The sequence below is a fragment of the Moschus berezovskii genome, chromosome 2, assembly GCF_049115385.1.
Source record: "Moschus berezovskii isolate FMDL1 chromosome 2, NW_MosBer_1.0, whole genome shotgun sequence".
NCBI lineage: Eukaryota > Metazoa > Chordata > Mammalia > Artiodactyla > Moschidae > Moschus > Moschus berezovskii.
In genome coordinates, this window is record NC_142461.1 from 99962183 (window position 1) to 99976788 (window position 14606).

At 41.4% G+C, this 14606-nt stretch overlaps 1 protein-coding gene across 3 annotated transcripts in view; it reads right to left on the reverse strand.

Annotated features, from left to right (window-relative positions):
- Positions 1-14606, reverse strand: part of ACVR1 (activin A receptor type 1) — a 141366-nt gene that overhangs the window by 26653 nt on the left and 100107 nt on the right. For all 3 annotated transcript variants that reach the window (XM_088829499.1, XM_055398728.2, XM_088829503.1), the window contains 3 exons: positions 10071-10334; positions 7683-7894; positions 3139-3238 (listed from right to left, as the gene is read on the reverse strand). In XM_088829499.1, the coding sequence (XP_088685625.1) occupies positions 3139-3238; positions 7683-7894; positions 10071-10334 (576 nt within the window). The remainder of the gene's footprint in view (positions 1-3138; positions 3239-7682; positions 7895-10070; positions 10335-14606) is intronic.

Below are 14606 nucleotides of genomic sequence, written 5' to 3' on the forward strand. Positions count from 1 at the left end.
GAGTCGGACACGACTGAGCGACTGAACTGAACTGAATAGACTTCAGTGTTGATGAAAACCAAGAATCATGTACGTGGCTAAATTGAATAGCTTATGTGACTCCTCCCCTTCATAATGGATCAACACAGGCATTCTGGTGAATTTACATAGGCCTTTGTGTTTTTCACAAAGGAGACTATGAAGTTTGAGATGTGTCCTCTGAAGGATTAACACACATGCACACCCAAACAGAACAGTACTGGTGTAGGAAATAGACGGGCAGCCACTGCTATCTGTAAAGAATTTCTTGGCAGGGGATATATTTCCTAAGAGGATCTGCAAAGTCTTAAACATGCAATCCCAGAAGAGTCCTGGTTTCTGACGCTGGTTATGGCTGTTCCCTTGTGAGACAGTCCCTGTGATGCCGCAAGTGGGCGACACTGAAAAGGCCACTTGGAGAAGACACTTTCAAAGCACGGTGACTGGCTGTGATCTGATCCATGGAGTACAGTCCCGGCACCACTGGCGGCTTGTCAACAACATGCTCCTGCTTCCACTCTCCTTAATTACAGGTAGATGATCAGGGAGGTTAGGTGGAGGAGGGAATACCACAAGACAATGGGGATCATCACAGGGTATAATCAAAGGTGAAGACAGACGTGGATCCTAGAACACAATACCGAAGGAGATCCGACTTGCAGAGCAGTGCGGCCTTCCACCAAGGCAAGCGGCTGACGGTAATCTCAGCTGGTAATGACCACATACAGGAATATATGCACATACAGGAATACAGCTCTTTGCTGCAAAACTAAGCCGCCGAGAACCCAAACATGGAGAAGAAAAGCATGTCTGTCCAGAAGATTATGTCCTGAAGCATAATCAAACCTGCTCAATCTAGATTCCCTTATGATAAGCAGTGTCTCCCTACTCAATACCAGTGACTAATCCAAAGGGCATTAAATGAACCCAGTAAGAGTCTCTGTGGGCCACTGTCAAGTCACAAAAATCGTACTGGGTGCAGGATTAATTTGAATAAAGTCATGGCAATGGTCCAGCATTTGTAGTTTAAGATGAAGACCAGTGCTAAGATCTATAGCATGGACTGCTACAAAATGGAACACTAATCTTCTCCTGCCTCTGTATCTTTATTAGCCCTTTGTCCTCATATTCTCATTAGGAAGGAGAGAAAAATACCCCAGAGCCTTGTGGACATTACTATATAGTTGCCTCAAATCGTTTTTATAAGGAAACAGAGACAGATGTCAGTGTAAGTAGACAGAACTGAAACAGAAACCTACTTCAGTGCTTTTCAAAGGCTTTTAAGTTGTCAAATGCTTTTTGCAAATGCAACCTTATGCATAAGTTCCTGAAAACAGAAGCAGAGCTGCCTCAAAGTCCTGGCCATGGAGACCCAAAAGAGGATGCTTTAACACCTGGAATTTAGAGGTTCATTGATTACCACCTGTAACAACTGATCTAGTCCAATTCCCTGTATTTTTGAACCAAAAATGGTAAGATACTATCCAAACAGTTCATGACATATATTTTTATCCAAGGCTGTACTACATGAACACTAGAAGCTACTGAAATGCATGACTCTTTAGCATTTAAGGCAGTAAAATGATGAATTTGAACTATTTTAAAAAATGCTGAAGAATATCTATACAACCACAAACAGTATATTTAAAGATGCAATATTATTTTGTCCTCTGGACTCTGGGGTCTACCTCTGAGGGCTGCTGTTGTGTGAATGGTAAGTCCCATGGGACAGCAGGGTAGGGGGTAATGTCCCCTTTCACTGCCCTCTGATCCCAATCCAGTCACCTTTGTTCATAATCAAATAGGATGTTAGCTGGTAAAAGAAAACTACCTTGGTTGTAAGCAGTGAGCATGTTGGGAGCTTTTCCACTTCTGTTAATATTTTCCCTACTCACGGTCCACCGTGGAGGAGAGGCATGAAGTGGGAGTTCAGAAGCAATCACAGTTGCTGAAGCAGACCCAGAGAAGAGGCCAAGGCTCCTGCCGGCAGCCTGTGTACCTGCGGGTGGCGGCCGCTGTTTTGACTCCCTCTGCCCACCTGCCTTCCCTGCTGTATTTGGGGATGTCCTGGCTCCCATGAAACCAGGAAGAAAAGTCGGAGGGTAGCAGCCAAGGGTGGCCAGTCACCTCCCAAAAGCAAAAAATGAGATGGCAGGAGCTGCAAAGCCAGCTCACGCCTCTCAAACTGGGAGAACTAGGAGGAGAGTGTGGCGATGGTTCTCATCCATCACTGCTACTGTGGCCATCCCTGCATGCCATCTAAAGGAGAAATGAATGAAAACTGTCATGTGACTTGCAAATATCCAAAAACCGAATTGACAATTCGACTTAAAAAATAAAAAAAGCATGCTGCACCATCTTCCAAGAGGACAATTCAGCAATATATAAGACAAGGCACAAAAAGTTAAAAATTTGACCCAGGAACCCCAATTCCTGGAAGTTTATTCTGCTCACTCAAAAGAAGCAATGTGTGCCAATTTTTTTTCAAGTGTTGTTAAAGTTATTACTCAATAGACAATTACACAACCACTCAGATACCTGTGATGTGTACAAATACATGAAAATGTGTATGAGTTTAAAACTAAAAACAGGGACACATTACATACACACTATGATTACATCTCTACGCAAATATATTCTGATACAGAGAAATGTACATAGCTCCTTTAAATAAAGGAGTTATAAGGGTAGCTTTGGCAAATTTATCTCATTTTTTTTTAAGAGGGAAGAATGAGAAACATTTGCAATAATCAAGATTATTGTCTAAAACCAACTTACCTCAGATTCACCAATGCCTGTCTTTGGTCAGGAGCAGCCATATTAGTTCATTCTCAAGCAGTCCCAATATCGTGAAGGGTTTACTTAAAACTGAAAGCCGTTGACTAGGTATTTTCTATACTAACTAGTGGCAGACTCCTTTGAAAAGAATTTACCAAGTTCAAGTGCTCCAACATAAGTCACAGACTAGAAGCATAGCTACTCCACAAAGCTATCTCATATCTCCTTACATTTATTTAACAAGCAAGAGACAAGAAGAAGCAGATTTTCCAAGGTCCATATACTTCTAGAACCACAGCGAACACTGCACAGAACCCACAAAGAAAGGGAAAAGAGAATTACCAACACACTCCAGCAGTGTAATCTGACGGGCCACTGTTCTCTGTACCAGAAAAGGAAGACCAGAGCCGCTTCCCGATGTACATGAATGATCCAATAAATCCTGTAGTTCAAAACAAGGAGAAAGAGAAAGGATTGAGGAACTGCTTCCAGGTCAGAGCGTGCATCTGGGTGTAACTTTCATGGAGGCTGCAATCCTGGAAACGTGGCCCATCCGTGTGCATGGAAAGCCCCACTGGATGAAGGACTGATCTTATTCATTGGGAAAACCTGAAGCTAGTCCCTTCCCTGATATGGGATCGGTTTCCCTGAGGGATCTTCCTGAGGAGTCCTTTCTTGTACCCAGAGTTTTAGAATAAAATAGCTGAAGAAAGAAAATGAATGGACCAAGTCAAAGATGTAAATTAAAAAGCCCAAAATACAGGGCTGAGCCAAAGAAAAGCAGTAGACAGATAGTGGAGCAAAAATAAAAGGCTTTCGAGTCCAAAAGCTGACCACAGTTGACCCTATTCTGCCCTGCTCACGATATCTATCAAGGGATGTACGTTAATTGACATGCCAGCTAAAGAACTCTAATAAGAAACAAACAAATTAGGAATGAAAAACAAACAACTCTAATGCAGTGGCCATGTGCATCCTCAAACTGGTACACTCAAGCAGACAGAGTGACCAGGATGCAGGTTACCTTTAAGGTAGGCAAGGAACAAGAGTCATAAAATTAATACCTCTATGTCATTTCCTTTTTTAAAAAATAGCTGTCTACTCTTAAAATCTTTTTTAATTGATGAAAGATTCTTTAAATTCTATAGTGCTTTACAACTTTCAAAAGTTTCTCACACATGATTTCATATACTGTATGTCATCTTGATGTCAATTACCCACAAAGCAGAGAGAGAAAGAAATATAACTTCCATTAAAACATAAAACCACACCCCAAATCTACTTCTGGGCTTCCCTTGTGGCTCATCTGGTGAAGAATCTGCCCGCAATGTGGGAGACCCTGGGTTCAATCCCTGGGTTGGGAAGATCCCCTGGAAAAGTGAAAGGCTACCCACTCCCGTATTCTGGCCTGGAGAATTCCATGGGCTGTATAGTCCATGGAGTCTCAAAGAGTCGGACACGACTGAATGACTTTCACTTCACTTCACTTCAAATCTACTTTTAAAAATGAACACACTGCAAAAAAGATACCCAATTAGTTCATTCATGAATTTTCCATTCTTACTGTCAGTGCAAGCCAAGAAGCAGACGCCTTTTTGAATCAGGAATGGATTTTCTATAATAAACAATACTGTGCCCATGGTGATTGTGGTAATGTTACAGCAGTGTTGAGCTAACACTCCCCAAAGCTCCTCCTTTCCCAAACATTGTAGCTGGCCTGCTGAAGGAATACATTTCTTTGTTCAAATTTCATCGTCTTTTACTTACTGTGAGCACCACTCTGAAATACTGTTGATCAGCAAAATTACCAAAATCTGAACATCCAAAGAAAGAAATTTAGAATTCTTAAAAGCCACGAAATAGATAATCAGCAAGAAACTGAATGTAGATGAAGTTGTTTCACATCTCCCTAACTATCTCTTTTGCTGTTCACTTTTCTCTTTATTCATCCATTTTTTTTGAGAGAATAATTTTGAAAATTAAACTTTTTTTTTTTTTAATAATGTGCAGTCCTAGTTCTAAACCTAGTTCACAGACTTCAGGAGTGGGGGGGGAAGAAATATCAACCAATATTTCAAAGTAATATCAACGTTATTTCAACTCTTGGATGCCAAAGCTTCTTTTTCAGTGCAGGGGAGCTGTTTCGTAAGATACACATTGCTGAGTCATGTAAATGAGAATATCATTTAAATAAGCAAGTCTGTAAACCAATAATGATGACTTGTTTTAAACAGTGTTGTACACTGTGTTATATCGTGATATACTGTCCTTTAACATGGCTGAGTGGAGAAGACTATCTTAGCATATGCTACCATTCTGCTTTCAGAATTAATAGCAGCCATTTAGATAGTAATTTAGACTAGAGCTTCCCAGCAGTGCCCAATGTGATTAGTTACATCAGCAATTCTAAGAAACAAAATTCCGACTACTTGATCTCATAAAGTTTTGTCAGGATTCAACCTTGTATCTTCCTTGCTACTAACTCAAAGAACTCATTTCAGTTCAGTCAGTTCAGTCGCTCAGTCGTGTCCGACTCTTCGCGACCCCATGAATCACAGCACGCAATAAGAGATTTTAAAAAGAGAATCCTAAAGAAAACATCATATTCAGTTCAGTTCAGTTGCTCAGACGTGTCCGATTCTTTGCGACCCCATGAGTCACAGCACGCCAGGCCTCCCTGTCCATCACCAACTCCCGGAGTTCACTCAAACTCATGTCCATCAAGTTGGTGATGCCATCCAGTCATCTCATTCTTTGTCGTCCCCTTCTCCTCCTGCCCCCAATCCCTCCCAGCATCAGAGTCTTTTCCAGTGAGTCAACTCTTCTCATGAGGTGGCCAAAATATTGGAGTTTCAGCTTTAGAACTCATTTAGTCTACCTTAAAATGCGAAATAAACTTCTAAGCACACTTCTGAAGAAAACCTAGTTTTCTACTTTTAGAATGAAAAGTCCTTATCCCCTCTCCTCCCAGTTTGATGCAGCAGAATTTACATAGGTAGGGGAAAGAAAGCTAAACAAGGTTCCTTCCCCTTTTTTTCATACGAAACTTGACTGTGGTCCAGAGATAGAGCAGGCAGTAGGATAGGCTAGTTCCCAGACTGTATCAGCCATCAGGACAGGCTAGTTCCCAGCCTGTATCACAGCCACCATCAAATGTCTGCACAGCTGGCTAAGGGCAGTCATCCAGGTGTAGCCCCCGAGCTCCCAAGACTGGTGAGAGCAAGTCTTCGCCAGCAAAAACGCTTAACTGCAGAACTCCCAGTCACTTTTAGCTTTGTTATCTAGCAGAACAAGACTTAATTCAAGACAGTTTTAGGCAATGCACAGTCATGGCATTAAATAACACCAAATCTCATTAAAAGCTGCCACCCTGACCATCTTTCAATTCATCAGTCAATGACAAGGAGAGCATCGATTTGATATTGGCATGACTTTTAACATCTTTCTAATATTCACAGATCTTTGCCTTTTTTAAAGGGACCTCCTAACTCAGCATAGTACCCCTGCAGAGTGTTATTACTTTTCCCTTCAGCATCTGATGTAACCCATTCACAGCATGTGGTTCTCTTTCTCACTAAAGCTTAAAGGTGCTTTAAAATTAACACTTGACAAACAATTTCAAAAAGTGAAAGAAGACAGTCACTTCTTAATGTGATTTCATCATTTTAAACTGTGCAAAAAGAGTAAAGCATACAAATACAATGGTTTCTAACTCTCTGTGCAAGCTGTAGGCTGACGGTGAGACAGAGAAATGAGGCTGATCTGAACGGTGTGTGCTGTACGTGTCAGATACACAACACATTTTGAAAGTTTATTTTAAAAAAAAGGATGCAAAGTATCTCATTAATAATTCTTTATGATTATATACTGAAATTATTATGTTAACTAAGTTATGTTAAATATATTCTTAAAATTAATACTATCTGTGTGTTGCTGTTTATTGGTTTGTTTTTTTTTTAACTATTTTAAAGACAGCAAAGAGATCAACACCAGTCCATCCTGAAGGAAATCAACCCTGAATATTCATTGGAAGGACCGATGCTGAAGCTCCAATACTCTGGCCACCTGAGGCCAAGAACCGATTCACTGTAAAAGACCCTGATGCTGGAAAAGATTGAGGGCAGGAGGAGAAGGGGACAACAGAGAACGAGATGGTTGGGTGGCATCACCAACTCAATGGACAGGAGTTTAAGCAAACTCTGGGAGATGGTGAAGGACAGGGAAGCCTGACATGCTGCAGTCCATGGGGTCGCAATGAGTCAGACACAACTTAGCAACTGAACAGCAGCAACTAGAAAATTTTAAATTACACGTGCCGCACATATTTCTATTGGACAGCACTGGCTTAACCAATTGAGTGCCCTCCACAAGGGGGCAGCACAGGAGCACAAAAAATGTAATAGCTGCTTTTTTGGATGTCAGGTTTTCAAGTCTTAAATTACAGGGTGTTAAAATAATCTAGACAGGAAAGTGATTTTTAATATTAGGCAAAGGGTGCGTTTTTTTCTAAAAGCCCTATTATTGCTAAAAATAGAGTAACTGAGTACCATAAACTCCAACCCTGCCCTCCCACCATCAAAATTATAGGTGACCATTGTCTGTCCCTGTCCCTTTACTCCCAAAAGAAAAATAACTACCAAGATTCAACTAAAACAAATCCACTCATTCATTTAATGTGAATGTCTGTCTAAAATAAATGTTCTCACATAGAGGAGACTGAGCTCACATAAGCGTGCCATCACACACTTGCTCAGAACATGAGACACCAGGAGTGTGTGTGCACACGGTCCAGTCACCAGTAACTTGCTTAGCATTTCATCCTTGAAATAACAAAGCATCTTCAGCCATCTCTGTCACGCCAGGGGTCCCCTGGAACCCAAACTCACTGCTAAAGTGCTGTCTCCAACGTTGGTGGTGATAAGCCCTTCAATGGTGCCGTATTCCACATCTCTGGGGTTGAGGCGTTCTTGATTGCGCCTTTTAAATTTTCGGAGAGCGACTCCCAATAGGCAGGCTAGCAGGCATACTGCGAACACTACAGACAAAATGATGAGGCCAACCTCCAAGTGGAAATTCTGTGTTCCAGGAAAAGACTTCCCTGGAGATGGGAGAGAGAAGGGTAACTGGCCATAGGATCATTGTTTTTAATATTCAGCATAACCAATACCTAACAAGCAGCTCCTGATCCCGACCACATAGTTTTATAAGTCGCAAAGTGCTAAAACTAAAATACTTCATAACACCTGGCCAACAGCCCAGTCATTTAACCATTATTCATTTAGACACAATAGGATTTTGAAAAAATTCCACTGAGAACCAACTTAATGCATCTGTGTAAAAAGTGTTTTTAATATATAAAGTACTAAACAAATCAGACACTATCCTTATTAACTTAAGATTTGATCTGTAAGGATGTTTTTATCATCAAGCCCTTACAGACAGATATTATGCTGCAATATTCCTGTGAGAAACTGCTATCTGAGTTAAGACCAAATTATCCAATCTGTGGGCCTTCTCTTCAGTGTTATCTTGGATATCTATTGCTGTATTCTCATTGCAATTTTTACATCATGATTTATGCCTAGGAACCTATTCATTCAATTTTCTTTAACTCACGTATTCAACATTGATTCACTCACCTAAAACACTCACTCTTTGACCCACTCACTCACCTAATCACACACTGACTCTCGGGCTCAGACATTACCATATCACCCATTCAAACATTTATGCAGTCATTCACCTGAACACTCACATGGCACAGAGGCTTTCATCTTGTCTAGTGAGTTAAGTCAAAGTTTCTTAGTTGGATAGTGAAGGTCATAATTAAAAGATCCCAAAGCAATTATCACCTCTGAATTTCAGACCCCTGCCTAAGACATTATACAGCCAAGCCCTGTTCTTCCCCATGAAGGTCTTATTCTTTCCATGTTCCTGGCCTCTTCAGTCATCCAATCTCAAGCTGAATTTCCTTTATAAATTTCTCTAAACTTTCCAAATTCAAATTAATCAACAACTTGGCACATAATACTCCATGGTACATGTCATTTGTAAAATAAAGTATAAAACTAATAATTATATACAACATTAAATTATAAATATCATGCCTAATTAAATTAGAAATTCCTTAAGTAAATAAATTCTGTATTACAGCTCTAATCTGGCAGAGTCTTCTCCAGATGAGATACTTTTCATACAGTAGACATGATTTTTATGTGAATGCAGACATTTTTCATGGTCCATCCACTCTATTAATCACAGTTTAACTCACAACATTTAAGTTTATTCCATCAAGTACCCTTTTTAGTTTTAACCATTTAATACAAATCTCTTTTATTATTCAATCCTATTTGCTTATCAGACTTTAACCTTTTCTATAGACCTTAAGGTCCTCACCATAATTTTAAAAATTATGAATTATGCAACATGATCTTGTATCAGTTTTTGTTTTGTTTTGTTTTTCTGTCTCTCTCTCTCTCTCTTGCTACTTTGCATTTCTGGCCTTGGATGCTCCCCGTAACCTCTCCTATAGTTTGTTTCTTTTTTTGTGAGTGTAAGATTGATTAAGGACACCTATTAAAAATGTACTATATATTAAGACAGTAAATTTGGCTTGGGCTGAATCTACTGACTAAGGTACATTAATATTTGTAGGGACTTTGAGATGCAGTTTAGGGCTCATTTTATGGGGAAACAGTTTCAGAAGAGGATTGAAGTTCATATTGACTATAATATGGAGAAGATTCCACATGAACTATCAAGTTGAAGTGAAATCTCACCCAGCTTCCAGTTGCAGTGATAGATCACTGGGCATCCGATACAGGAGAACGGCTTTGTCTCCTTCCTCTTAAAGAAGGAAAGGTATTTCTCTCAGATACCAGAGCCTTGTGTTCCATTTTCCTCCCTACAGACTCAACATCGAGACAGACAAGTACCTAATAAGCACAACTGTTTCAGAAATTATGATCTCATAGCTCCTTTCAGAAAAAGGTATCAGGAGCTATTCACCTTCTCATGACACCAAGAGACATCTGGTCTGCCAAATTGTCCCCACAGTAGATTATCACTTTGCTCACTTTCCCCAATACATCCATCCTCCTTATAGATTCCAAAAGGCCATGCCTTTCTCTTCCTCACTGGACCTAACTGCCTTGTCACCCATTGTTCAAAGAGTAGGAGAAAAGCCTTGTAGCCACTCACATCTTTAACCCACAAAGAACCAGGATAAGACAAACTAAAATCCTTGATCTAGAAATAGAAAAGTCCATGGGAACCTTTAGTAGGCAGCTGGGCCGTGATGTTCCTGTTACACCAGTCCCCTTGGCAGCACTCCACAGCCTGGCCAGGTGACGGCGGGGTCTTACAGGTCATCTTCCCCTGCTCGTAGACCTGGAAGCAGCCTTTCTGGTAGACGTGGAAGCCATCATTTATGCTCAGCGAGGAAAAGCACTGCTGGCCTTCACAGTGCTCCTCGGTCCCACAGGAGAGGCCTTCACACACACACATGTAAAGTTTGGGGTTTACCTTGGGCTTCTCATCTGCAAAGTGGGGAGAGAAAGGAAGACAAACAAACAAAAATCACTGTGTGGGTTGTAACACCATTGGGGGAATCACGCAGTCTCTCCAAGACCAATACAAACACATTAACCGAACAGAAGAAAGTCAGGTGAAGCATCACCACTGGTCATGTCTTATATCTCTCTTCTGACCGACCACCAAATAATAATCACCTCTCAATATATGGATGTGTTTCTATAAGCTGGGTTTGCTTTTAGATCCCACTAGGCTGAAGGACAGTTATCATCTGTTACAGGCTTCTGAAAATGGACTTCTCCCATTGTGGCTTTCAAGGTATCTTTGGTCTGGTGGGCTCTCATATCCCAGTTCTTGAATCAGAATGTTTTTACCAGAACATAATGCTCATTACTTTTATTTTTTTGTAGAAGAGGCTCCTAGATACATGGCATCTGCTAATACCAGCTCCTGCTAGCTGCATACAAAACCCCGTCAACTGCTCACACAAGGGCAGCTGATGTTCCTGCCATCACCTGTCTGCTTCAGAAACACAACAGTACAGTAAGAGTTCACAAAGGTGCACGGTCTATAATTACATATCCATATAATCGATCATTTCGCTTAGATGTCTAGATTAATTTTTCCGTAGGAGAACACTTAAGTTTTTACATTAATTACTATGGGAATTCATCACTGCTAAAACATTTTCTACTTGCAGGAAAAAAAAATTGGCACTAATTATTGAGGATGGAGGCACAAAAAGACAAAGGGAATAGAACAGTGTTTGAACAGTAAAGTAACAAGTGGGACTAAAGGAAAAGCCTACACAGGTTGGTCCAAGGCAAGACAGATCATCAGTGAAGCATACCTCACGAGACCTCCTAATTGTCTCCTTCTGAAAACACTCATTTGCAGTTTCATCTTTCAAATCATTCTTTTCTTTCCTATGTTAGCATAATTAGTTCAGACTTGCTGGTACCAACAGTTTCCACTAGTGGAGAAGGAAAGTGAAGACAGAATATAAACAGCCAATTCCTGCAGGCCCCTGATTAGTCTGCTGAGGCCACTTTGACCAAAGCACTGTTCATATAAAGGGGTGGCGCCTTTCAAAACCCCCTGAAGGTCTGCAGCACACACAGACTGCCTTCTAGTCCCTGAGCCCTCTGTGGCAGCAGGTCAGTGAGAGAATGGCCTCCTTCTTAAAATAACAGGTCGGATGGCTGTGCTTTCAAGAGGAGACCTTAAGGTAAGGTCTTTGAAAATGTCAAGTTCATTTACACAGATTTGTGTGGGTATGTGTGGAGGTGTGGGTTATCTCAAAAAGAGAAAAGCATTCTTCATCTTTCTTCTTCCCTCTTCAAAGCAGTGAAAAATAGTTCACTGCCCACTGTAATGTGGGTGCCTTGTCCCACAGAGTAAGCGCATACAGACACACAGACACAAGCTTTCTATTTATAATTGACTTGCTAGGTCTTTTGAAAACCACAAGGGGCTCATCCAAGAGCAGAGACATGCCTGAAAGCAGAAAATCCAAAATAGCTGCTGACAGTGTATGTATGTCACCAGTCTCACCCCCAAGGAGCAAGAGCCCTCAGACATTTTTAATGAGCAATAACACTAACGAGCCGAGGGGTAGTCTTTTATTTTTCCTTGCCTAGAGAAATCCAAGAGAAATTCCAGCACCAATCTATTTCTATAAGGATGAGAAACATATATATCTGTTGACATAATCCAGCAAAAAGTTTACTCTTGCCAAAAGCAAGTTGAAAGATAATATTTCTAGGGAGTCTAGACATGCTTGCCACTCTCGGATGGCACAAAGCTGTGCTGAGGGTTGCCAACTATGCTGCCCAACAGGTGATGGCTCTTTGGAGGGAAATGGATGGGCGGGGTGAGTGAGGGGCAGAGTGAGTGGTGGCATACTGATTTGCGATCATAGCTGAGAATTTAAAACTGTATGTTGAAAAGCTGTTCAGTAACGTAATTTATGTAAATGTGAAACACAAATGTGTATTTTAAGACCCTAAATAATTTTTAAAGGTCACGGATATCCCAAAATACATACTGAACACAATTAAAGAGGTTGTATCTGTTGATGCTGGGTTGGGGAAGAAGGGGTTGAAGGGGTAAAACGAAAATAATACAGGAGGGGAGCTGGCCACAGACTGATAACGAAACAGAGGATGATGAATCATTTACTTGCTACACGGACGACCTGCCAGGAACAGCAGCAAGCAACAACCCCAGGCCATAGAGGGCTCACTCATCACCGATTCTATGGAAACAGGTGGTTCAGGGCACCAAGGAATTAATTGCACTTGGTGGTTCTAATAAAAAAAAAAGTCAATTAAAAGAAATAAAGTAATGACAATAATAATTTCTCTAAGGTGCCTTCAGAGTGAACTTGGTTCTTAAAGTCAGAGCCCAAACTCCAGGTGCACAGGTACAAGATGGCTCCTGCCTTGCCAGGGTCTCTGTCTTTTGAAAGGACGTGGGGATGGTCTGACAGATGCTGAAATTGTGACCTAGAGAATATTGCCAGAAGTGAGCAGCCTCAAGTACATACCATCTTTAGTTAGATTCAGCCCACTAGACCCAACCTTGCAGTGCATCCAGGCAAAACTGGGTACAGATCTTAATCAGAACTTATCCTGTGGGGTCATACTCTAAGTTAAAAATCAAGGTTTTCAGATCTTCCCTGCCACGATCAGAAAAAAGGAAAAAAAGAAGGAAGACAACTCTTAACTCTGTGTAATAATTAACTCAGTCTCTGATATGGGACCATGAGTTCAGTTCAGCAGTTAACAAATGGGAAAGTATAAAAACTCCACCAACTCTGCTGCTTTTGCTTTTCACCAACATTTAATTTTCTTAAATTGTGAATTTCCATGTAACTGATTAGCAGAGCCCTTAGTGAATCAAGTTTTTTTATACAGCCAAATATAAAGACCTTAAATTCACAAGAATATAAGAATGACCGCATGCACCCCCTCACACATCTACACCAGACCCAAACATTAGTTAAACGCCACTTTGGCAATCTCATCCAACAGAGTAGATCAACCTAAGAGACCCCAAAAGGATTTTCTGAGCCAGGATCACTAATTCAACAAAGCAGGTTACAAGCAAGGTAGTAGCATTTTCAGATCTTAATATTCACAATTCTAAGAAACACAGCAGGCCCCCAAATGCCTGTGACTCACTGTTGTCATCTTGTTAAAATTTGGGTAACCGTAACATGTGTGGGCCTAGGATATCTTATTTGGGGTAGGCTGGTGGGGTGGGGAAGAGTGAGAATTATCACAAAGAGAGCCACAAAACAGGGTCTGTGGACCTCTAATCTCTCAGACCGAGATATAAATACACTACACATCAGGGAACACCGAGGAAGGATAATCACCTTCTGTGACTGATTTTCAACAGTCCAGCCAGGAAGCACCACATCTGATATGAAGCATTTTACACTTGCCTGTGCAAATAACTAGGAAGTGCCCTGGCAGAAGGCAGTCTACTCTACCTAATTGACGCTCATTTAAATAATTCAGTAATTGAAACGTCAAGCCAGAGGTATTCCCTCTGTGCAGAGCTCACCCACACTGTTTGTTCTAAAGGCACCTCCCAGCATTACTCAGTGTTATGGCTGGCACCCTGTGCCCTCTGGAGCCCCAGAACCAGGCCTGTGTGAACACACTGGCAGCCCACGTCTGGCTGGGAGCAGCAGGGAGTCCTCGGTGCCACCTGGAAGGATCCGGGGCTGGCTCTGCAACCACAGGCTCAGGCTGGGGATCCCAGGGGTTCACCAAAGCCGAATCTTTTAAAAGATTCTCCTTGTTCTGGGCAATACCCAGCTCACCATCTGGACACACCTACTCTCAGCGTAATCCTGAACTGGCAGAGGAAGAGGCAGAGCAAAGAGCATGGTGGATTTTCTAAGACTGTCCACAGTTTGGGATGATCTTCTGCCTCAGAGTAAGAGGACCCACATTCATGTATTAAGTGGGACTTGAGCAACCTATGCACACTATGAAGGGACTTCCATGTTCTCCTGCCCACCTGCCCAGTCATGAACTCCAGAATGCTTTAAGGCATTTCAGTTGACGATCACTCTTAATGGTGCACAAAACCCCACGTTTCCCACTGAAGTCTTTGACACAGAAGACAAATGAGAAAATGTTCCAAGTCAACCAGCCTATAGCTGTGATCCCAGGAATCAGCAAAAGGAACAGCTGAATTTCTTACAGGCTCACCTCAGAGTGGCACAAACAACACTGCAATGATTAGACTACTGTCTATTA